Source organism: Pterocles gutturalis, unplaced genomic scaffold, assembly GCF_000699245.1.
Source record: "Pterocles gutturalis isolate BGI_N339 unplaced genomic scaffold, ASM69924v1 scaffold2208, whole genome shotgun sequence".
Taxonomy (NCBI): domain Eukaryota; kingdom Metazoa; phylum Chordata; class Aves; order Pterocliformes; family Pteroclidae; genus Pterocles; species Pterocles gutturalis.
The window spans coordinates 37,418-62,651 of record NW_010120128.1 but is presented as its reverse complement, the minus strand read 5'-3'; the positions used below and the strand labels follow the sequence as shown (position 1 = coordinate 62,651).

Genomic DNA, 25,234 nt, shown 5'->3' with positions numbered 1-25,234 from the left:
CTGCTTAGAAACCATATGTGAAAGAACACCTCAGTAACATCCCCAGCAGATAAAATGCTCCAGATAGAGAGTGCACACAAATGTGAAACACAAGTGAGAAACAAATCAGGTTTCAATCATTCCAGTGTTTGCAGACAAGTCTCCTTGTCTAGTCTCCCCATCTCCTCCAGCACAGAAGGCACATAGGATCCTGATTTCCTGTTCTTTGCATTGCTTCTGGTGGAAGCAGGTCTGTTCAGAACTTTCAGACAGTATTTAAATCCTGTTCTAAAGATAACATGTTGTGGGGTTTTTTCCTACAATATATGCCTGAATGCTTGAGAAATGTTCTCTATTTAATCTTTACCTGCATTCACAGAGGAAAGGATATTATTCCCATTTCATCTCCAGCCAGATCTCTGTCTATTACTTCAATACTTGACACCTTTGGTCTTGTGCCTCTGTGTGTTTCTGTCTCTTCCCCACTCTCACAACCTTCTCCACTTCCATCAGTGTGGTTACAATCTGAATTGCACAGGCTTCTTCCTTCAGTCCTGGCCTTTAATTCCAGGCTATCTACCTTGTCTACTGTTGCCTTCTCTTCTATCTGAAACCATGAATCACTATCCCTGTGCAGGACACTGTGATGCTTTCCTCCACATCTATAGGCATGAATGGCTGGCACTCCCTCCTCTGTTTATACATGTGGGAGTTTCTGCCACTCACAGCATTTCCAATACTCTCCTTCTCCCTTTGTCACAGCTCTCCCACTCAGCTCATCAGATGTGTTCCTCCTTCATCCTGCTCTCTTTGCACTGCTACAAACTATGAGTCCCAGACATCATCTCTGATCTCAGGTTTATTCCTCCCATCAGCTCTAGTTTCATTATTACTTGCAAGAGCAACAAGCTCCAACCCCTGGACCAGCTACCTAGTCTGTTTCCTTGTCCTTGTCTCTCTGCCTAGCCAGTTTCAACCTGTTCTTTCTCTTTTCCATAGACTTCTAAGTAATTCTTTTTCCTTTCTAGCTCCTACTTGCTTTCTCTAGACCAGGGTCTTCCACTTAGCCTATTCATTAGCCCTCTCTAGTTCCTAGTCAAAGCTCCTTTGTCACTGTCCCAGACTCCCTGGATTCTTTACCCCAAACTACAACTCTGCATTTCATCTGCTCTGGCTCATGTCTCATCTATGTTCATATAAGGTATCCAACTTCATGTGGTTTTTTGCTGAAGTTGCTGCAGAAGGAGAAGACACAGCTTCACCTTTGTTAACTGCATGCCTGACCACCCTGCAGGGTGGAGAGGCTAGGAGCATAAGAGAAGGCAGCTCAGGCTCTCAGCAGGGAGGCTCTCTTACATGTCTACTAAGCATGTGCAAAATTTTTTTTTTTTTTTGTTTCTCAAAGGCACTGAAGTTTAGGCATAGCTTCTTCAGAAGGTAAAAAACCCTCTAAGTCAAATGTCCCTGACACACTTAATACCCCTGAACAAAAATATAGGGACACTAGAAGAATTAAAAGGAAAAACCTCCAATTCTATTTTTAGATGGACTAGACAGTATTTTCTCCTTCCACCCGAAGCAGCTTAAATATTTTCACTAGAATATTTCCAAAAGAATCAAGCTGAGGACTCTACATGTAACCCTGAAATATTTAGCCCAATCAGTGAAGATTCACAATGTTATACGAATTCAAAAGTGTCTTGTAATGCTCTGTCTTCAGGAAGTCCTAATTATAGCCTCCTGACAAGTGATAATTTCCAGTAATCTTTGATACATACGGCAGAAGGTTGCATTTCTCCATGGTGTCAGCTGGACTCCTGCAGCTTGGCACAAGTCTGCATAAGCCTGCAAGTTTTGACAGAGGGCTGCACTGTTCAGTTGAAGTTCACAGAGATCATACTGGCAGGCTTCAGAATAACTTTGTGGATCAACTACTGAGTGACAATTCTGAAATGGACCATTGGGATCTGTGATCAGACCACAGTATTCATTGCTTTGGATCATATGTTTTTCATCAGCAGTGCAATTTGGAGTATGGCCATCATCTGGCAAGCACCTAGTGTGGGGGAAAAAAAAATGTGGAAAAATTCACCAATTAACTTTGGATGCACTAGTACGTTTTTCAAATCATATCTAATAAAACTACAGGACTGTCCTCAGGCTAAGCATGACATTTGAAAGCTCTACATTTCAAACACTTAGGATAGAAATTCAGCTTTTAATATGATCTCAACTTTATAACCCTTGAGTGGCCTGGAAGAAACCCAAACATTTATTTTAGCTTTCTTTTAAGTTAAGGTTTCTACATGGAAGATACCTAGGAAAGGCAAACAAAAAGTGAAAGCATTTGAAGTTAAACCTCTATTGTAATTAAATAATACATTGTGAAATTATAAAGTAAATAGTAAGAAGTAATCTCAGAAGAGTTCAAACAAGTTCTTCAAGTATTAGTATTAATATACTATAACAATAACTGAAATCTTAGTGGACATTTGCAGTGTTTTACTCAAATTTTCTCCTTTTAAGCACAGTTAAATTTGCTGTGAAACTTCACCCAGATAGATAAAGTAAGTACACTGGCAAGAATATATTTTATCCCACATGCCTGACATTTTAGGCCCACATAGAAGAGCTGCTTAAAATACTGAGCACTGCATAACCAACAGCTAAGGCCTAACATCCCGGTTAGAGTCCTACCTGGAGTCATTGTAAACCTGCCAACTGTTACCAAGGCTGGCCGAATTTGTTTCCATCTCTCCGTCTGGGTTAAGAAAGTCATCTGCTTTGTGCCCATTATAATTTCCACATATTCCACAGACTTTAGACATATAGGTACTGGGAAGAGTGACTTCTGCTCTGTGATCTCCATCAAACCTGACATTCAGCCCAAAGTCAGTAGTAACCACAACATACTGCCCACTAAGGGAAATATTGACACCCTGCGCCAAGGTCAGAGGGACCACCTGGCTGACTCCATCAACCTGCAGACACAGAGAAGGACAATCATTATAATAACTTTATAAGAAGTATTTTTAATGGTGACCCTCTTAGATCACATCCTTGTGTTGAGCGTAAGACTTGCACAGTGTGCAGTAAGAACTCACGTTGTGTTAAGTATTATTTAACATGAATGTTGCATATGGGCACACAATCTAGGGCCTTGAGGCCATAATAATGTAGCTACGTAGCTTCCAAGTGTGGTCCAAGTGAACTTGGTGAACCAGACCCAGCTGGCAAAAGTCCAAGACTTAGCATGGTCTGTCAGCAGTAAATGCTTACAGACCTATTATTTATTTTGGATCAAATAAGATTAAAAAAAAAGTGGTTAGAATAGATTTTCAGAAAATTTTCAGAATTGGACAAAATTGAAAAAACTTCTTTTTGTTTCTTCCTCTTTCTCTTCTAATCTTCGTATTTGAAATGCCAGACAAGAGAAAGTAAATATCCAAGTAAAATATTAAATTTGTTTAAAATTACTTAAAATTAGAATCTACTTTGAACACTTGCTCTTATTGCATATATAAAAAATGTTGGTTTACTTAGAAACATATATATAACAAAAACAGTAAATACAGGGGAAAGGTATAAAAGAGAAGCTGTTAGAAAAATGTGGATATATGAGTTCATGATGTTTCTAAGATCAGATGGGAAAGGTTTTGGTGTACATTTAAAACTTTAACTCCTGTCACATAAATCCCTGTACTATTTTCTTATAAGAAGCATAGTAATGAAGTAAGATGACCTATTCATTTACTCGGGGTTTGAATCAAACATATCTGCTGTCTTGGCCCTTTGTGGAAAGGAGCCATAAAGAAGCCTTAAAATAAAATAGGTGGCCAAGTGACACAATCACGGTGAGGAAAGCCCACCAACCCCATCTGGAGTGTCAGCTCTAATCCCACGTTTTAGCAACACAGCACGAAATTTTAGTTTGTATTTTCAGTCCTGAAATTCCAATCTAAATATTACTATATGTATGCTGGAAATTTGTAGTTATTGTACAACAGTTTCTTCATTCACACTATGAGTTATTGATGAGAGATAGAGGGCTCCAACCTTACCGTAACAACTCTGTTTTTACACAGATTGATCCTGTAGCCATACACATCGATGTCCACATATTGGACATAGGACACGTGAGTGTTGCCTCCCCTGTGCTCATTGGCCGCTTCCACGTTGAAGTAGGGCAGCGAGCTGTTGCTCTCGCACAGCTTGGAGAGGGTATAGGTGCAGGTGCCCATGAAGTCATGATGCTGCTGGTCAAATGTGTAATAGTGAGGATCCCCATGTATACTGCAAACTGCTTCTGGAAACAGCAAAAAGGAATATGTTCTCATTAACATATGGATACATCCAGAAAAGCCACCTCATTGGGCAGTGAGAAAACACAATCATCTCCATTTTATAGATCACATACGGAAGAACTGAAAGGCAGATTTATATTGCATAAGGCATAAAAGATACCCAAAGGAATTAACTGAAGCAAATAACTAGCACTGCTAGTAAAAAATATAGGTGCCCTTCTAGAACCCATTGACTAGCATATGTGATTGTCTGAAATTACCTGTCACTGAAGGTGGTGTAGGTTCTGTTGGTGTAGGTGTTGGTGTTACAGGGGTAGGGACATCTTCTGTTAGCAGAAAACACAGGGCAATACAATGAGTTATAACGTTACAGGGTGAACACTACATACACACTGACATACATCAAGTTCCACTTATTCTTCTCCAGCATAGATTCAGAAGTTTTTCATTGAAGCAAGTGGAACTACGTCTATTAAAAAAAAAAAAAAAAAAAAAAGATATGTGGTCTTTTGAGTGCTTAGGAAAGCTTGTCTGATTGTTAGCTTGGTGACAGTGACTGAGCTTGTGCCAGCATGCTTCTCTGGAACTGGAAGTGTATTTACAATTGAATATGTGACTCCCTCTGGTGTGCATGTTAAGGCATGAAGGTCCTACTGTTGGCAAGTGTAGGCAGGTCTGGGAGTGAGTAGCCTGCCAGCAGATGCCATGTAGCAGAAACAAATAACTCTCAGGGCACTGGTGGTTTCTAATCAGAGAGTTTTGTGGTTTCTTCAAAATTATACTTATTTCTTAGGAATGTGACAGCTGTAAGAGTTTTCTACTGACAGACACAACGAACAGTCCTGTTGTGGGGACTTCCCTCACGCCTGCTTCTGCTTGCTAACAAATGTTAGCATTTTCTCCACCTACTCTTTATCCATCACAAAGTTATCTTCTAAAAGAAGTGGTCCTCTTGGTGTACTTGTGAGCTAGCAACACTAGATTGAGTATTGTCTTGACATCATGCTCATTCACCTGATGACATGCAAATGACTGATGGATCTGAATCTCTGAAAGAACAACAGACTGACTAAAACCTTCAGAGCATGCACACATGCACTCCTGCCCCTTTACAGAACAAGGAACAACTTTCTCATTCAGCTACTCTCCTGTTGCACCCTGGTGAGCCCTCCACTATTTGCTGAGTGTGCGGTAACAGTGCACGAGGAGATAATCAAGAGATGAATAGATCCATGGAGAGCAATGCTTTCCAACCTACTTATAGATGCACTATAGGAATATAATAATCCAAATGAATCCACACGTAAGGCAGTTGGTCTTCCATATTACTAACACTGGTAACAATATTATTTATACAGATTAAGTTGTAACATAGAAAACAAGTTGTATGAGAACAAGGTAGAGATTTTTGAATAATGATGCAGCAACTACAGACTAGGATTGCACTGCTTTTGTGATAACCATGAGATTCAAACTCAACTGGATGGGGGGGTTTTGCAAGATATTTATGATTACAATTTAGAAGAAATGAATAGACTTCATATAACTTGAGGTCTAGCGTACACTGTTAAATCTCTGCACAAAATTGTCCTGTTCACTTAATGAGCTCTAACTTCAAAGCTGAAGATATTTTATAATAGCCTGCCTGCACAAAATGGGATCATCTCCTTTGTATGCACAAGTTTCTTGTACATCTGCTTCTTATATGCCCACTTTTTCACATCCAGCTCACAACTCCAGCGTAAATGTAGTTTTTGCATATCTAGCCCAGAATTGCTTTTTTTGCTCTTTCAACATTGGTGAAAAATTATCAGAAAATCCTGATAAGGGATATATTCCCACAATGCATAATTCCCTACAAGCCTTTAAGTTAACTTTGTTGTAGAGCTGATATAAAAAAAAACAAACCAGAAAAAAACCTCTTCCTAAGATTATTGTCCCTTGAGAACTAAGGAGAAGTAGTAAGTAGTTCAGCAAAACACAATATGAACATGAAACATCATAACCTAAGGACTGCTTGATAAAGTTGCCTTGGAAGCTAATTTTCATGTGACAAATGGAGATATAGTTTTTCATGAATTTGATTAAAATGTCTATTCAGTCAAACATTCTTGTAGAAACAAAAAGGTTGGGAGGACTTTGACTTTTACCAGGCCTAAGAATTCACTTAACTTTCATCCTATTAGTAGCCATACAGTTGAACAGAGGGAGGAGCACTTTTCTCTTGTCTCTTGGAGTTACATTAGTGCACCATCCTGTGGCTGAATCATGTGAATATGCCTGGGAAAGTGAAGAATTGGCTCTCCCTAGACCCACCAAAAAAGGCCCCAAGTATTTTTCACAGAATTTTAAAGAAAACTATATGTTCTGAGAGTGTGGACCTGAACAGAAATCTTTGTCCTAGCTAGCGTAATTTTGAAACATTTTTATTGTCATTATACGAGTAGTGTTTCACGGAGACTGAGGCCTATTAAGAACTAACAACACTTCCTATATCATTTCCAGCAAGTTTCTTGTTCAATTCACCTTTTTAAAGTATTGCATGCTTGTCATAAAGATGGGATGAAACTGTAAATAATTTCCAGATCCTAGTCATCCACAGCTTGTGCCATTCTTGGCTGATGTGTTACGGGGTCAGGGATCAAGCTCAGATTGGTGATTCATAGTCAGAGCTGGTAGTGCAACTCAGCTTTATTGACTCACTGTTATTTCTTTTCGTGACATATGGCAGTGCTGTGTGTTTGCTGAGCTCATATAAACTGAGATTTGCTGCAAAATGCTGATTAGAGCATTTCTGGAATCCAAGACATAGCCTTGTCTGGGTTTAGAGAGGCACTCCAGGCTTAAAATAAAGGTAAAGTTTGCTGGACCTTGTGAAAATGGTCAGATTTGCAGAGAAGGGGATAGCTTGTTCTGAACATTTGAGGTGGTAAGGAAAGCTTTAGGAGGAAACTATAACGAAACAGGTAACATTATTGCAATAAAGTGAGCTGTAAAGTTTTTGCCATTTCTCTTTTGTGGGTCGAAGTTATGAGGAGTTTCTGTGTTGTATATGGAATTGACTAATGGTCAACAGCTTAAACAGAGATGAGAAAGGAGTATACACTAAGGTATAAACATAGACTTACCACAGGATCCATCCCTTACTCTCACATTGTCCAGTGCTGTATCCCCATACTCTGTCAGTCCTCGGACAGCCTCAAAAATTACCTAGGCAGGACACAAAGTGAATCACTCTGTCAGAGTTGCTTAGGCAAATATGAGACAATTTCCCTTAGCATGTTTCCAAAATATTCTTTCTGGTCTATCTCTAAAGGCATCAAGTAAGCTCAGGCTATAACAGTTTTCCTAGCTTCCCTCAGAAGCCCCAAATAAATATTCTGCAATAAGGTAAGGACTTCAAGAAGCACTGCCCTCTATTTTGCTGACTGATAAATGATTTATGAGAACCAGTTGTTTGGATTCTACAGAGGAGTCCAATGTAGGCATCATCCCAAAGTTCAAACCATAACTCACAGCAGACAAACCTGCATTTAATTAAGGCACCCAAAGTCTTGACCTCATGATAAAATGTAGGAGGAAAAGAAGGAAAAAGAGAGAAAACTAAATATATTTTATCCCCTAACTAACAGCACCAGTAAAGCTCAGGGGTTGTTTGTTTCTTCTCTTAGTTCACTGGCAGAGAGCACAAGGCCATTATATTTACAAAATAGAAACCAAGCAAATCTTGGTTATATTTTCTAGCTTACATGCATAACCTTTTGCAGCCTTCAAGGAGAGAACAGACGCTGACACTGTACAAATAAATCTATTCTGAAAATATATTACCTTTATCCTTCTCTGTGTTGAAAAAATATGAGTGATGGCACCATAGTTCCAGAAGGAACTCTGGCTTCCCTTCCGACTCCACACCACGGACTCCCCTATGTTGTCTTGGATAAGCACTCTCAGCTCATTCATGTCTTCTGACCCAAACATATAGTACCAGAAGTCTATGCATATTTTTTCAGAAACCACAGTATCTGGGCTCTCAAGCCTGTTAGTGTCGAATGGGATCAGATTACTTGCTTCTTGGTAGATGAAATAGCCTTCTGCAGAGTGAAAAAAATTAAAATAAGGTTGAATCTTTGTAACTTGTTGAGTGTCACTTAAAACTGAAGTACAACCCAACTCTGGAGGAAATCAAGGGCATTATTAGCACTGCAAAGAATCAAAGTAGAAGGTATTTGGAATTTACATTGCAATGGTTGGCGCCATGTAGTTATCCAAACTAGAATGTGAGCTGGAGAGCAAAGCAAATATGTCCCATCTCACGTGAACAGTTATTTCAGGATCACAAGTAAAGATGTAGGCCTCTTTCAAGAGAGAGCACTTCCAGACACAGTGCCACACTGATCCATGTTCAGTTTCCTCTTTCCTCACGGGAAAACAATGCAATCTGCTATACACCTTCTCTTGTGGGATATATTTTTTTCCTAAATATTTTGGTCTCAAGATGAGCAAATCCCTAGCACAAGAGAAATTCCAGACTTCCAGAATTTGGTTTTGTCTCAAAACGGAAGGGATAGAACACAATGCAGATATTTCCATCAAAATATTTAGGTTTGGCATTATGAAAAGGAAGGAAACTTCAAAATTCAGAAACTCACAGTATTTCTTTTAGGATTTGAAATGCTTTAGTCTGAGTTGGTTCAATATGAGGTCACATTTTGCTTTACTATGGCTGAAGTTTTTTGCTTCCCATGAGCTAAAATCAAAGCTACATTTCCCCAGAGCACCTAAAGTCCAGTCTCTCCCATCTGACTATGGAAAGGAATCAAAAAATAAATGAATGACCATTTCTATATGGTAAAGTATGGCTCCACACATAGCATCTAACATTCAGTCATATGTTTTAGCTGGCAAGAAAATGTAAGTCAGTCACATTTAAAGTTATGCAGTGTGTGTCAATTCAAAAAGCAAAACATTATTATTTGTATCAATCCAAATGAAAAATAATTCATTTCTTTCAACAGGCAATTTTACTTTTTATTATCAAAATACTAAAAATGCAGAAAATTATTTTGCAAAAATCCAAACTAATACTGTTCTAATCGGCTTACTAACTGAGTCTGACAGTAGCTAAACTTTCGGTTTTGGGATCATGACAGAAAGCAGTATGACTGGAGATTGACCCCCCCATTCATGGATCTGCTAGTGTGAGGACAGTGGTTCAAACAAATAGAGATGGAACAATACTAAGCACCCATTTGATGATATGACCGTGTTAGATCCCCGTTTTCAATCACATGTAGCTGAGGACAAGCTTTTAAAACATATTGTTTAATTTCAGACTTGAGCTTGTAACACTTTGCTAGCATGAACACTATCTGGTGCCAGCACAGCAATCATTACATTTATTGACATTAACTTATATCTGTGTAATGTGGCCACAAGACCTCTCTTGAATAATTATCTGTTGCACGTCACTGCCTTCTCTCTGAGGCCTTAAGCCTAACATAATTATCTTTTTTCTATTTCCGTGCACTGATAAATGTTTTCAAACCATGATGGGGCAACCCAGTTTAATTTACTTGTAACTGACAATGTGAGAAGTCAAAGACACCTGTCAGCATGAAACAAAACTGATGCATTTCAAAGGGCTTCATGAATCTCTTTTCTCTTTCAAATAAAGAATAATAAAGGTAGTCAAGCTGTCTTCACATGTAAATCAATAGTGCCACAACCAAGCACTTACCTCCATCTGGATAGTCTCCATCAGGACCTGTTCCATCTGTCGGAGTGTCATGCTTGGTTCGTATCCACAACCCCTGGTTGGCATTGCAAGGTTGGGTCCAGTCACAAAATGGCCTTGAGTTGTTGTTAAAATCACATCTGGTGAGGTAAGCTGAAATACAACACATTAAAGTAAGGAAGAGGAGCTAGTATGTTCAAAACCAGCCTTTGATGTTAACAACACTAATTATATGCAGTTACCTGTTTCAGGATCCCATATTCTCAAGCCACCAGTTGGTCTCTGCTTGATCCTGCCAAGGAAAACAGCACAGTGAAGCCCTTGTGGAATTAGTGACTCAAAAACTGTTTAAGAATCAATATTGGGATCTCAACAAATGTCTTTAGGTGTTTCACTAACTAACTGAATAGACCCAGGGTTTCACAGAATCACAGAATGTTAGAGATTGGAAGGGACCTTGAAAGATCATCTAGTCCAATCCCCCTGCCAGAGCAGGAACACCTAGATCAGTTTCATTCATGCCTGACTCTTTATCTTCCCGTAGGTACTTACTCCTTCATGATAAAGCTCTGAGAGTCAAAGGTGGGATATGTTCCCTTCATCTAGTGTGGAAGGATCCTCTGCTCTGTATCCCACTGAACTGAAAGGAGACCAGCTCTCCTAGGTACAGGGAGCTATGGAAGGGATGGATGGATGCAGCTCAGCTGAGATAATACCAGCATAATAGCAAAGACTTGCTATTAACTTGCTCATGGCATTGTCATCCCCACTGTTGCAAAGTAAAGCATGTAAATGCCAGTAAACTAGTGTACTGTGTGACTCTGTTATTTGTTGGAGGGGTATGTATTTCCTTTAACTCCTGCAAATTTCTTCATGACACAAAGCTGTCATCTCATCCAGGTCTTCCAATTTATCACGAAAATGATGCAGAAAAAAAAAAAAGAAAGCAGTTACAAATGTACAGTCCTTATGGTGCTACAAAGTCCTGCAAAGATGACTTGACAGAAGACCAAAATCTCACCACAGATCACAGCCTCGATAGCTCTGCTCTTTGGGTGTTTTGCATAGGGAAGGGATTTCTAGGACTGTAAGGCTACAACAGTAGTTCTTGACATGCTCTGATGGTGGTCCACAGTTTCAGGAGGCAGGGTTCAATTCCAGCCTCTGTGGTGCCCTCTCCTTAATTATCCTTATTGTAATTGACACAGCATAGAGAATCTGTCCTTAAGTGAATACATCCCAGTGAATGTCCCCACTGCCCTTCAAAATCTAAGCAATGACATTTAGAGAAACTAGGGAGGTTAGGAGCAATACCACACAATCAATTAATCAATTAAATGCAGCAAGCAGCTGGAAAACAGATTGAGCTAAGGCTAAGGAGGAGAGAGAATATGTGAAGACAGATAAAGTAAGAAAATTTTCTTTGCTGTTCTTCCATGAGAAATGGAAAGCTGTGACAAGTTGCCACTTGGTCTCTGTTCAGTGCCATCTTCAAACTGTTACACATCAGACAAGTCCTAAGGCAAAGGTTCCTGTAAGTACCTTTCAGAGTCAAAAGCGTTTTATAATTACTGTGGATATTTTGTCAAGATCACTTCTCTTCAAATGTGCCATTAGATATCCACGTTACAGATTTCTCTCAAAGACAGGAGCCAGCGCAGAATTAGCCACTAACAAAATCCAATTATTTCTTCTTTTTAAAAATTACATGGTTCAATTGTACAACATTCCACATTTAAAAAGTTAAGAAAGGATATTTATAATTAACAGCTAAGCTTCCTGAATTAAGCTACATTCGGTAATGTGCTACTTACCCTGTGGTATTCAGCACTGAAATAGAGAATAAAATTAAAGTGCACTGTAAGTGCCAGAGGGTCCCCATGCTAGAAGACAGAATTAAGTCTTCTGTGTGGTACAGTTTGCATAGTAATCCACCAGCCGTACTGAGCAAGGAGAAAATGAGGATGACCTACAGTGAAACAGAAGTATATATTGACCGAAAGGGTGGAGGCGATTGTAAAAAACCTGTCCAACCATGTATCAGTTATGTTCCCTGGGTTATCTGCTTCGAGAAAAGCACATATGAACTGAAAGCTCATGTTCTGTGACAGCTGCTTTGACACTTTTAGTTGTTTGCTCAGTAAATTGATTTGATTTTGGCTATTTTTGTTGCTGATGTTGTGTATTTTAGAAGTGTTCAGTTTTAAAGGGATTTTATCTCCCACTGATAGCAAGACAACTTTCTTCATTTTAAAACTCCTGCTCTCTTTTCACTGCTAGTATAAGTGGGATTTCTCATATTGACTGAATTTTCTCCCTTTCTGAAACTGGGCATTCAACAGAGCAGATAACAAGCTTTCAATTGACTCAACAAAACATCTACAATAGTCATGTCGTCATGGGCACAATTGGGGAACTTGCTGAAATATTATTGCTACCATATTGCCCCTGCCTAAAAATAAAAGGATCATTTTCTGGGCTGCAATAAAGTCTCCATTGGTTGCTGGCACAGAAAAAAGCAGGCAGATCATTCCCACTTGCTACTCTTCTGTTCTTTTGCAGCATTCCTTGCATTGGGGTCTTCAAGGAAATGGACCAAAGGCAGCCAAATTCCCTACTTCACCTGGATTTCATAAGTGATGAGAATCAAAGGAGTATCAAAAAGTTTACAGTGTTTCCTTGTATTGCCTGGAAACCCTAGACTATGGCTCTTTTCTTGTCTAAAAGAAGAGTGTCTCTGGGAGTGGGGCTTTCTGGAAAAGTGACCTCCTAGTTACAGCCACTTCCCCTTTGTGATTATATTCTGGTGATTAAAGTCATTAAGGCTTCATAATTTAAGTCTGAAATTTATCAACTCCATTTCCCCCTGCTCAGGACAAAATATTTTCACTTGCCAATAACAACTAATTGAGGAAGTTTCTTACAGAAACAAGAGAAATAAGTGAGGATCAAGGGAAGATAAGCAGAAACACAAATATATTTCAAGTTAGATGTTAACTTATACATTGACAACAGGCCTAGGGCTGCATTCTTCCACGAACTTATGCCCCACACAAGATCCTCCAAAGCCAGAGGGTGGATGTTCACTTGACTAGTAATCACCCCTCTCCAATGAAAATCCTTTCCAAGGAAAATGTGGGTATTTTTGCCAATCAGTAATCAGGGAAGAGGATTTGTGTGATTTAGAGACCACAAAACCATTGACCACGTTCAGTTGAGGAGAGCTCAGTGTGAGGGCGAGAATACAAGTGACCTTCAGATAAGAGTTGCATTGAGCACACTTCATTTTCAGCAGGGCTGCTGAGATGCTGGTCCAGCAAGCAGTAATCTGGGCAACAGCTGTCCTTAGCACTGTAACGCGCCCCCTGTGTATGCACATGCTGTCCTTCTGCAGACAATTTAGGGATTCCTCATGAATCTGATGCTGCTCTGTATGATTCTGACAAGAGTGAGTCCATCTCGGAAAGAAAGCAACCCTCTGGTAAATCCATCCATCCAGATGATGGGCAGCCTTTGACCCCTCCTCACCCATGGCAAATATGAGGCACTGCAGCACCATGAACACTCCTGCCAGTAGAGCATGGCATGCTCTCCAGTTTAATGCCAGCTCAGGTACTCTGTGGAAGGTGGAGTACTGACTAGAGATTTTCAGTGAGGGACAAATATTAATAACTTCTTTTACATATGGGAAGGATGACAAGGAAATGACTTGCCATTTGATTCCAGTGGGATGTGACAGCATGCTGCCTTCTTGACAGTCAAACTGATCACCTTGCAGCCCTACTATTTCTCTTCTCCATCTGCAGGCTTTGTATCTCTGATAGGCACCTGGGAGACACTGCTATTTGTATAAAAATACTGGTCTGGACTGCACAGCAACTTGAGGAAGAAGAAAAACAGCAGTTCTTAGTTTCTGATACAATGAAGCTAAAATTCTTTCCAAGGAAGGGTATTTGTGGATAATCTTACAAACAAGTTATGTTTTACTTCTGCCTTAAGCCAAGGATGCAAGTGAAGCACACCTGGCAACTAATCCTTGTGATTAGCTTCCTAGTGCTCTCTACTGCTGTGTTTCTTTTTGAGACCAGACATGAGATTTCACCCCATCTGCAGCCAGCACTAGAAATTCTCCTCACCTGCTGCTTGTTGACAAGGCACACTTGAACTACTCATGGGGACTAATTCCCTTTAGGTGACACAAGCAGATTTCCCACATAAAATCTGCAGAAGAAGATGCCAATAGCAGGGTATGTCAATGAACAGTGTGATATGTAACATCCTCAAAAGGATAGGGGTAGTGTTGCATACAATTTCAGTTCTGCCTGGTGGTCAGAAGGAGGTTCTTAAAGAGACTCTCTTTAAATTTTTGCAGGATGAAGTTGTTTCCGAGGAGACAGAATCAGCCTGATACCTCTGCAAAGGGACAAGACACAACCAGAAAAAATTATTCCAAGCAAGAAAAATCAGACAGTAAAAGTGAACTCAGCAGTTCATCCATTCTAGTGAGTGCTGTCTAGTGCACCTTTAGCTGCAGTTATTCTAGCATAGGTAATTGTCCTCAAGAATCTAAATCTGATTACTGCATTTTCTTGAATCCAAGTGTTCTCTGATAAATAGCAATTGCACTGCACTGTGTTGCTAATGCCCAGTCTGTGCTGTTGTAATCAGTAGAAAGCTAGGGAGCTTGGCAAGAATGGGGAAAATTACACAAAACCTCTTTCTCCTAAGCCAGAGGTTCGGGGCTAGTTGAGTCTTGTAGTGACACTACAGGAGACTGCTACACTGCTACCTAGTACAAAGCAGAGAGGTCACTGGCTAGTAAGAAATGCCGATGTCTTGTTGAGGGGATGCAGTCGCAGCACATGTATATCCCAGGGCCTATTTTGTCTGAGGTTACATCTAAAAGAAATTTTAATTGCATTAACTAAATGGCTGTTCTTAAACAGCAGAATCCTGCGCAGGTTCTCTTAATTTGAAGTACACCAGGGTGAGTAAATTTGCACATAAAAATTAAACATCTTTATCTAATTTTCAGACAATATGAATGTTTGCACAGATTTAACTGCATTGGTTTTTTGCATCAATTTTAGTTAAATTGATACAATTTGTGTGAGGGAAAGGATCCCTCTGTTGTTTCTATTCAGGTAATAATTAAGTTCTTCCTCTATCCTAACAAATGACTGAGTCAGCTTTTGCAGTGTGTAATACCTCTGTCACTATTTCTGGAACCCCCAGTGCCCCAGTGCCCTCTGGGCTCCACTCTGCCTTTACTGGTGCTGTGTGTGAGAAGGCACTGCCAGACCTCCAGTTCCTTCAGAAATCGATGCTGGTGTCTTGTTGGAGCTACCACCCAAGGCACTGCTCTGGTGAAGCTTCACTAAGGAGTTATGAAACAAGCAATTAGTACCCATAAATCCATAATCCATAATCAGATAAATTCAGATGATACAGAAGTGCAACTAATCCTACCTTTGCTCTGATGAGTAACATGATTTGATAGGCTGAGAAGGAAGTACACAAAAAAAACTCCTCTGTTGCTAGAAAATAAATGGATGTTTCTTTGATGAGTAAAGCATGCTTGTGTTCTGTTGAGCACAAGCTGAGATTGTTTTTCTAACTGCTGGCTCTCCAAACTGGAGATTAGATTTTCAATTCAAGCTGTCTTTTCCTGGTCTGAGAGCTGTAATGATTTTGAAAAAAGATGGCAGCATTCTTATCATAGTGCATGTGCCAGATTAAAATTTCGTTCTCTTTCTTATGCTTTGAATGGTGCAGAGCTAACAGAAATAAAAAGATAGCAGCTTTCTGGCCAGTATTCGCAGCTGTCAATTGCCTATGGACAAAATTCATGCATGCAAGCAGTAGTCTTATACTGTGACCTAAAAGAAATGTATTTTCAAGGTAATGTTTGTGAGTTTATTAGGTGCTTATAAATGCGTACTATGTGGATAATGTGTTACTAAAACTGTAACTATTAAGGCCCTTCTTATCTTTGAGTTGAAATACATTCACAATGTATTTAATTTCCAGCATATCAAAGTAAAGAACATAACATTCCTCCGGATTAATGCAGTAGAGAGTTTTTGCTGGCATTCCAACAGGTATTTGAATACAGACTTTTGTAGGTAAAACTACTTTCTTCTTAATTTTGGGGTGCTATACTTGCAACCATGACAGTAGCAAATCAGTTCATAAAAGCCCAGATATTTTTCCAAGTCTGCTTATAAATAATAGATGAGATACAAAAGACAACTTTGAATATGTATTTTGTGAGCAGATCTCTGGCAGGAGGAAAACATTGGTATTTATCTCTTTAACTGCCTTCTTTATCTAGGGTTGGTTTTTTTTTATTGAGTGATAATCTAATCAACTGCTTCTGGCTCACTGGAGTTCAGCAATTTCACATCTGCACCTTGATGTATTTTCCATTTATTGGCATGGATCTATAATATGCAACAAACCTGCGGTGTGCAAAGACCATTCTCTAACAGTAGTTTCTTTCAGAGGCAGAGCAGTGCTTTCTATTTCTGTCAAAGGGTTTGTAAAACCAATCTACGAAAAGAGATAAAGGATTTAGACTGCTGCAAAAGCCTGATTCTGCTCTTGCACTGTTTCAATTACAATATTCCACTGTAAAAATTGGTGGTGCTGCTCCCAGTTCATTCTAGTGTAAACGAAAGGGACTCATGGCTCATTCTCTACAGCATAACTGTAGAGAAGAGACCTGTGGATAAATTAGAAATCTCAAATTTAGCTTAATGAATGCTGAAATTTGTTTGAATTTTGAGCTCACTGTTGTGCATTCCTGTGAAGTTGATGCTCAGCACCCTGACATTAGCAAGCCTTTCACTTACTTCAACTCCATTTTAAAAAGCTGTGACTGGCTGATTTTTTTTCTACAGATCCCAAATGAATTGATGCAGTTCTTTGCCTTCCAACCCAATTCCTCGTGTCCTGAGTAATCCTGCAAACCTCTTACCTCTTCCTGGTTGTTTCAGGAAGGGTGACTTCTCCCATCTGTTACCTCTTGGATAAGGCTGCTTCCTCTCAAGGTATGGTCACTTCTTAGAGTAAGAGAGCCCTCTGAATATCCAATGCCTCCTGCAATTAAGCTATTAAACCTTCTTATTGCAGTTGCTTCACAAAAATTCCTAGTACAATTTCCTTTTTTACATAAATATATAGAGATGTACAATTATAAATCACTTAAAAATGAAGAAACTTGTCACCATCTATTCATATGGCCTTTTCTGATCTAAATCCTACACTTCCCATGACTACTGGAGCTATGTACTACTCTCCATTACCTAGATCACAGACACCTCCTTGCCCAGTCTACACGACTGAGTTGAGCTAAAAAAAGTCTCAGTCTGGCAGCTCCTGTTGCTTTTACAAGCAGAGAGAAGCAGAAAAGTTAACCTGTTGTTCAGTCTGTCCCCAGATCACAAACTGAACCCACTCTGGACCCTAGCAAAGCATGAAGCTTGTGAAATGCCTTGGTGTTCGTACTTTGTTCTACAATCTCTACATCTGAAACTAACTAAACTGAAATGGAGATCACTTGTGTCATTGACAGGTTCAGAATGAATGATCAGCATTCTGCTGTTTGCTTTGGAGTGAGCTGTATTTACAGAAGAGTACTTGAGTTTTGAGCTATGCAACAAAACAAGGCTTATGTCTTAGGACGTTAGCAGGGTTCCTTATCAGCAAAGCATTTAGGACTCTAGATGACACCTGGGTGTGTTTGCATTCTTATATATACATAAAAATGTGTGAACAAAGTTTAGGAAATACAGCTGACCACAGGAGATGATTTATTTTTTTTTTTAGTGTGTGACTGTGATTTCCTTTTCCAGAAACCGAAGACAGCTGGATAGCATTTTCTGTCAAATTAAGTCTGCCTCAAAATGTGACATTCTAGAAATCATAATTGTATTTTGATCAAGCTAAAACACTTGACTTTGAGTTCTGCTGATCAAAATTCATCAAAATTCAAACTTTACACATTTCAGACCTCCAAGCTTCCCTCTTTGCCACTGAATCTTAAAATCATGGATAATCAAAGTCAACCACATGTAAATAAAAGATGAAGAATACCAACTACCATGCTGCTATACAGTGTAATGTTATCTAACAGAACACATGCATATAAATTGCTTTTATGATCTAAGTTAAGAAATTATCTTTCAACCTTTACATATGATATAATCTGTTGAGAAAGATTGACAGTAGTGGATATAGACTCAAGAGGAAAGCCTCTGGATATGTTATTTTAGAGCTAAGCAGATAGAAGGAGGTGGCAATGTATCCTCTCACAGAAAGAGCCCGAGTGGAGGATGTGACCTGGGAAATGAATGCCAAACCTAGGAAGCAAATAGTTCTTGGAAACAGGGATGCCAAGTCAGTGATTATTAGACATCCAGTTCTTGCTGAGCATCACTGATTTGTGTTATACTGATAAGAGTAAGGAGATGAGTTGCTATTCACATGGTTCAGAAAGATAAAATATATTGTCGTTATACTAAAATCATATATGACCCCAGAAATCTAGAAGCTTCTAGAGAAATAAGAAACCTTTGCATAGCTAACAATGCAGAGCTGGAAAACACTTTCACTTTTTCATCCCTGCAGTGATGCCTCATAGAGAACAGATATATCTGCCACATACAAACTTCCTTCATCCATCTTTTCTTGTGCATAGCAAAACTGAACAATAACACGATAGTTTCCAAGCAGATCAATAATATCAGAATATTCTACCCTTACTTCAGGATAGCATGCCCACGTGCGTAATTGCATGAGTAAAACTATGTCAATGTTTAGATTCATCTGGAATTATACCAGACAACATTCCCCAGCTGGACAGGCCCATGGCAATGCATACAAATTGCAGAATCATACAATAATTAAAGGAGGAAGAGAACTTTGAAAGTCACCTGGTTCACACCCTGCTTAAAGCCTAAGTAACTTCAAAATTATATTAAGTTGGTCTGATCCTTGTCCAATCACAATGGAAATACCATGACCTCTGTGGGTCCCTCTCTGATTCCTCTGTTTGACCTCCTCCACTGTGAAGACTGTTAAATATAATTTGAATATATACCCAACATGGAATGAGCTTCTCTTCACACCTGCATTCAGGAATGTGCCTGTAAATGTGCTCTAACCAGGAGTAACACACCACAGAGCAGGCAGACCTTTCTTTGATAGACTAACCAGACAAGAGAGAACATATTATTTACTTGAATAGTACATAATGCATCTGTGCCACGAGCAGGACTTAAAACTGTAAGTAAGCATCAAAAATTCACGTTAGGCTTCAGAAATAATCTTGTGATGGCTTAATAATCACAAAGCTCACATCTCTGCTTTTTCTTCATTTCCCTAAGAGCTCTGAGCCTGCAGGTCACCATCAGGTCATATTTTTCAGAGAAGTATAATGCTTCTCTCCATTGTTTGTTTTTAAGCAAAACACCATCTGTGAGTCAAAAATATCCCCTAACTCCACAAGTTTAGGTTTATGAAAAAAATTTCTTAAGACTAGGATCAAAATGGGATCACTAGCAATGACAGAGAAACATCTGAGTAAAGCTGGGAAACATAAACAGAGGCTATTCCCTTCACGCAGTTAATGTTGTAAGTACAGGGCTTCCAAGAGGGGCAAACCTGTAAATCTTCCCTGTAGTTTTGAATAAGCTTCTTAAAGATAGAGCATGTGACACCCCCAAGTCCTGGCAAATTCTCTTTATTCTAGGCCTGCTATACAAGGAATATAGCAGAGGATAATCTGTGAGAAAAGCTTCCTGAAAAGAAAAACCTAAATAAAATTAAGCATATTAATCAGTTTTGACTATGGAAAACAGCTTTCATTTTATCCCATAGTTCTTCTATTACCTTGTGTTAACATGTAAATCCGTAAGAGGAATAAAATTAAGAAAATAATATACTCTTTTAAGCAGCCATAGTCTGTAAAGCATTGCTCTAGGCTCTCTTTGCATGCAGACAGCTAGGAACAGGTTTCCAGACTGCTGTACTCAAAGGATCAGGTACAACAAATTGCTCTAGTTGCATTCACTCAGTAAAACCATATGGGTTTGCTCCTTATATCTGAAAATTTTTCCCCAGGCTCAGGTTTCAGAGCTGCTGGTTCATTCCCATTTCCCAGGGTGGAACTGTATGAGATGACAGGACTTGGCAGAGGTCACAGAGGGAAAAGGAAACCCTTTATCTCAAATGCCGGTGCTGCACAGTGAGATCTTGTACCTTGGTCTCTCACATCCCGCATGAGTCAGCCTGTCTCTGGCTCAGGGGTGTTTAATTTTTCACAGAAAATTAGCAGGTGCAAAGAATAATAATGTGAGTGAAATTACCTGGTTAGCTCAGGGACTAGAGCACTCACCTGATTTGCAAAAAATACTAAATCTTCACCAAAGTGAAACAGTGGTGGTGATGGAGGCTATGGGTACACAAGCAGATGAGCAACCCTCAAGACATGAAGGTGGTCAAATTGCATTGTATCAGGCATCTAGAAAAGAAGAAACTGTGCGCTGGAAAGTGCAGTGAAGGGTGAGGCTTATCCCTGGAAGGCGAGTAGCTGAGACACTGCCAGGCTTCCCTGGCTTCTGTAAATGCAACTGTGCTTTTGGGGAGATGATGGTAGATCCCTTTTGGGAGTCTCCATGGTAAACCCCTGGGACCGCTGGCCTCATGAAGGATGCTCCCCTGTACCTGTCAGAGGCCCAGAGCTGTGCCAGAGGTGCAGGTAACAGAAGCAGGTAAGTGGGGAGTTAAGTTTTGGTGCTTAAAACCTGAACCAAAAAGCAAGACAATCTGTGTTGAGCATGACCTCAGGGCACTGAGTCCACCTTACTGGCCCTGACCAGCCCCACCTGGGACCTCCACTGGCAAACCCCGCCCTGCAGCCTTTATTTCAGCCCAGCCTGGGGCCGCCCTCTGCCCTTGTCACCCCAGCCCTCCCCTGCCTGGCTGTGGGCTGACGCCCTGCCTTGCCCCCATTGCCGCAGCCATCCCAGGCTGTGCCTGACTCTGGTTCCTCTCACCGGGCCTCATCCTGACCCCCACATGTAGGCTCACGGCTCAGCCTAGGGGCTCAGGATCTGCCCTGGGCTGGTGACAGCTGGTTCCAGCTGGCTCAGGAGCTGGTGCATGTGGGGCTGCAGCCCATCAGGGGACCGGTGTGGTGCCCCTGCTGACAGGGAAGAGGAACGGACTGGTCCATGGATGGAAGTCACTGTGGGCAGGACCCCGATGTGTCACACTGCCTGTCTGCTCACAGGGGTAGGTTGTCCACGTTGCGGTTGTTTCACCTGTTACACAGGCCCCTGTGAGGCATACGTGATCAGGGGATCGTGCAGTAAGGCCATAGCAATTTTCCATTCATGCTGGAGTTGCTCTTTATTTTCATTTCCTGTACCTGGTCTGCTTTTGAACTGTGGGGAAGTCAATTGTTGAGCAAGCCCACACTGTGGTTGTGGTTCCTTCCTTGAGTCCAAACTCCATCTTCGCCACACCTGGTGCTCAAAAGAGTGAGCTTTGACACACACCGTGCAGCACGGCCCAGCGCGGGGCTGGCTGGGGTTCAGGATCTGCTTCTGCTTGTGGACCTGCTGAATTACCTCTTCATCGCAAACTGCTTCTTCTTGACATCTGTGCAAAGTTGTCAACTGCTTTGATATCTACAGACAAAATAAGTAAAACCAGAAAATAATCATTGTTTCAGTTACTCTTCTAGGTTTTAATGTTGGTATTAGGTTTGCACAGGCCTGAAAAGCATGGGTAGTTTTCAAGGTTAAGTCAAACAGACAGCTATCATGGATTGGATAAGATTGGGTCTAGCCTTTTGCCATTCAGACCTGGTTCAATGAGACATTTAAGAACACCTTCTGGTAGGCCTGTATTTTGCCCTGTTGATCTCAGTGAACCTAGCCAACGCCTCAAGCGCTTTTGAGCTTTTTTGGACATTTTGTGGACTCCAGCCCTGGAATGCTATGAAACTGAGGATAAGCCTCCTTAATGTTTGGTAAACTTTTTTGTTTCCACAAACGTGGAAGTCCTCGCTTTCTTTTTTCTCAAAAACTTTAGGGCTGAATTTCACAAATAACTTTCTCTCTTTAATAGACTGAAGCAAAATCCATGGAGTCAAACACCCTGGCGTGAAAACTGCACACAGTAGTAGAGAAAAGACAATAGTTTCTCTAGTCTACTTGTTTGATGCTGTTCCTGCTCATTTTTATCACCTCTTCTATCTCCAGAGACCACTAGACACTGAGGAGGCTGCCTAAAATAAAACAGAGGTAAGAGCATGGGGAGGGGGCATTTGTTAGGGACAGTTTGCACCAATTCCTGGATAATCCCAGCACTGCAGATGATGGCCACTGTCGAACTGTGTTGTGGTCTTTAAAGACTTTCTGATGCCTTAGGCTGTAGAAGAGATGTCTAAGGAAGTCTTCAAAGAGATGTCCTGCTTCTGTAGGTCTGACGTCTAGTATTTTTTCACATGATCATTCACATGCTGTGAATACCTGAATAAATATTGTAAGTATAGATACTTTTACATGGTCCTTACCTGGCAGCCAGTAGAGTTTGAAGTAAAAGCAATCCTCTAGCAATGCCACATTCTATATACTATGCAAAATGTTTTTGTGAGACCAAGCTTTAATTCTTGAGTCCCTTTTCCAGCTCAATTATTTGCTTAACCCCCAGGAGTAACTATAAACAAAGAATTATAACTGTCTGGGTGTGTTTCCCCATTCAGTTTGGGTGTGTTGCTTAGGCTCAGCTCTTGGGCGTATGCTGTTAAATATTCCGAGTAATGATGTGGAAAAAAACATAAAATCATGACTGATGAAGTATGCAGGTGACACAGATTTATGGATTTATTAGATAAAGAAGGCTATATAACAGTGGTACAGAGATCTGTAGCACGTGTAATATGCACGCACATTCACTTAAGGCAAATATACAATTGTACTTCTGTTACCAATATACAGGCTATACTTAAAGGAAGGTGACAGGGCAAAAGAAGTTTTCCAAAAGATGGGGTGTTCACAGTGTACAGTCAGTACCATCCAATATCATAAACAGAAGGGCTGATCTGATTTGCAGAGGGAATGGGGAAATGCTGAGTCAGCTATAGGAGCTGTAGTCGACTATATATAATATGTTATTTTAGTCTGGAGTCAAAGGTTCAAGAAACCTGCTGAAAATACTGAAATTATATGGAAGAGAACAGGTAGAAGAAACTTAGAATATTGAAAAGCATTTGTTGGAGAAGGAGTCAGAGTCAGCTATGCACTTCACTCTCACGAGAGAAGCAGCAATATATTTTATTTATACAAAACAGTGAGTTAAGAAAGTTCGAAGGTTAACGCAACAGTGATTTAACAGGATTCGATGGCAAGGTACACTTGATTATTTACTGCATATAGGACAGGGTCAGACAAAACTGCCAGGGAGACCCTTCTGTTGAGTCATGAGGTTCAGAAAGGACCCCCTTGCTCCCTAAACTGCTTCTCAGAGAGAAGTCTAGGTGCGGCTGGATCCAGTCCTAATCCCAGACTTGGTCAACAGTTTATGTCTAAAGAATACAGGGGGTAAGGAAACCTTCTGCTGAGTCATGAGGTTCAGAAAGGATCCTCTTGATCTCTAAACTTCTCAAAGAGGAGCATAGGTGTGTCTGGATCCAATCCTAGTCTCAGACTTGGTCAATGGTTTATGTCTAAAGGATTATATATATGCAATCAGTCCTTTACATCACTTTGTGAAGATCTCGTAGTTTAGCATGCTTATAATCACTTACCGAGAATCTGTTATGGCAAGGAATCTTTCAACCTCGAGGAGTAACCTTGAGAGCTGTCCCTACTCAAGGGGAAATCCTGACGTGCAGGCGCTGCCATGCAGGAGAGTTCAAAGGGCCCTGGGCTGTCCAGTCTTTATGGAGTAAGATGATTGACTTACAGTAATATTTGCATGCTAGCCGTATTTCAGTTAGTGCCTGCTCAGCTAGCCCTCAGCTGTAGAGCAAGATGTGCAAGACAGCCCTTGGCTACTGTGTTGTCATCTGCCCCCCCAATCTACTCAGAGCTGGATGCAGCCTTCATGACCAGATACATCCATTATGGCCAGCACCGGTGGTTATGCCTTGAACAGGGTTGCAGGAGATAAAGGTCAGGTTTGGGGCGGGGGGACGAAGCACACCATCACAGCATTATATTGTTCGATAAATAATATTCAAAAATGCACTTAAATGTCATAATGCCTACAGAGAATGAGGCCAAAGCAGAAGAAGTAGAAAAGGTAGTTTTAAATTCTGTCGTTATGAAATTACTGAGTCTTGAATTCTGTAAATTGTATAAAGGTGTGAGGTTTCTTTGGTTTCTTTTTGGTTTTTTTTTTAAACACAGTTCTGCATGTGGTGGAATAATTTTCTTCTGCGTCACAATTTCCTCTCTTGTCAGAGCATGCTAAAAAGATAAGTACTTCCTCAGGTTTGTAATGATACTTTAAAGTTACCAGTGAGGTGGATCTCGTTAGCTCTGCTGCCTCATGGCATTACCAGGGGCTTTTGTTAGTTCTTCACACTTTGTCTGTTTCAGTACTTGCAGATGAGCTTTTTGTTCTGCCATTGCTTTTGCCACTGCTTTCTAGGAGCAGAACACAGCACAGCACTTTCTTCCACCTTCTGCATGCCTGAGCCATCCTGCCCTTCCCCTCACTCTGCCCCAGGCTGCTTCTTCCTGTCATTTTACCAGTTCCAGGCTCCTCTCCCAGATACTGTCCTCACTTCTCGGACTTCCACTCCCACATGCATTTTTCTTGCTCTCTCCCCAGGATCTGTTTACCCCACCTGGTTCTGTCTTTGCAGCTTCTCCACAATCATATTTCCAACTCCTGCTGCTTGCAACTTGGTTTCCTTCCCTACTGCTACACTGGTTCCAATATCCCTTTCATGTGGCTCTATATCCAGATCTGAACTGGACACTGTCATTCTCCTACCTGTCCGTGTCCAGTGGTATTGGGGCAGCAACTTGACAGGGAAGAAGGAGCAGGTTGCCAGATCTGGCTCCTCATAATTTGCCTGTTTAATCCCTATCAACACTTTGGTGCTGGGTAAATGACGCTTTGCTCACATACAGTTGGTCTGGAGCTTGCTGCATGCACTAAATGCAGACAGAATAGGAAATTCACTTACAGGGAT

At 40.6% G+C, this 25,234-nt stretch overlaps 1 protein-coding gene across 1 annotated transcript in view; it reads right to left on the bottom strand.

Moving 5' to 3' along the window:
* LOC104464127 (zonadhesin-like) overlaps window positions 1–11,930 on the bottom strand; it is a gene marked incomplete at its 3' end in the record, with an annotated part of 12,609 nt that extends 679 nt beyond the window's left edge. Inside the window, exons 1-9 of the mRNA XM_010076759.1 lie at window positions 11,832–11,930; window positions 10,260–10,309; window positions 10,021–10,170; window positions 8,112–8,374; window positions 7,412–7,493; window positions 4,544–4,609; window positions 4,041–4,285; window positions 2,677–2,960; window positions 1,758–2,035 (exon numbers count right to left, since the gene is read on the bottom strand). Of these exons, the coding sequence (XP_010075061.1) occupies window positions 1,758–2,035; window positions 2,677–2,960; window positions 4,041–4,285; window positions 4,544–4,609; window positions 7,412–7,493; window positions 8,112–8,374; window positions 10,021–10,170; window positions 10,260–10,309; window positions 11,832–11,899 (1,486 nt within the window). The remainder of the gene's footprint in view (window positions 1–1,757; window positions 2,036–2,676; window positions 2,961–4,040; window positions 4,286–4,543; window positions 4,610–7,411; window positions 7,494–8,111; window positions 8,375–10,020; window positions 10,171–10,259; window positions 10,310–11,831) is intronic.
* Between the last annotated feature and the right edge of the window lie 13,304 nt (window positions 11,931–25,234).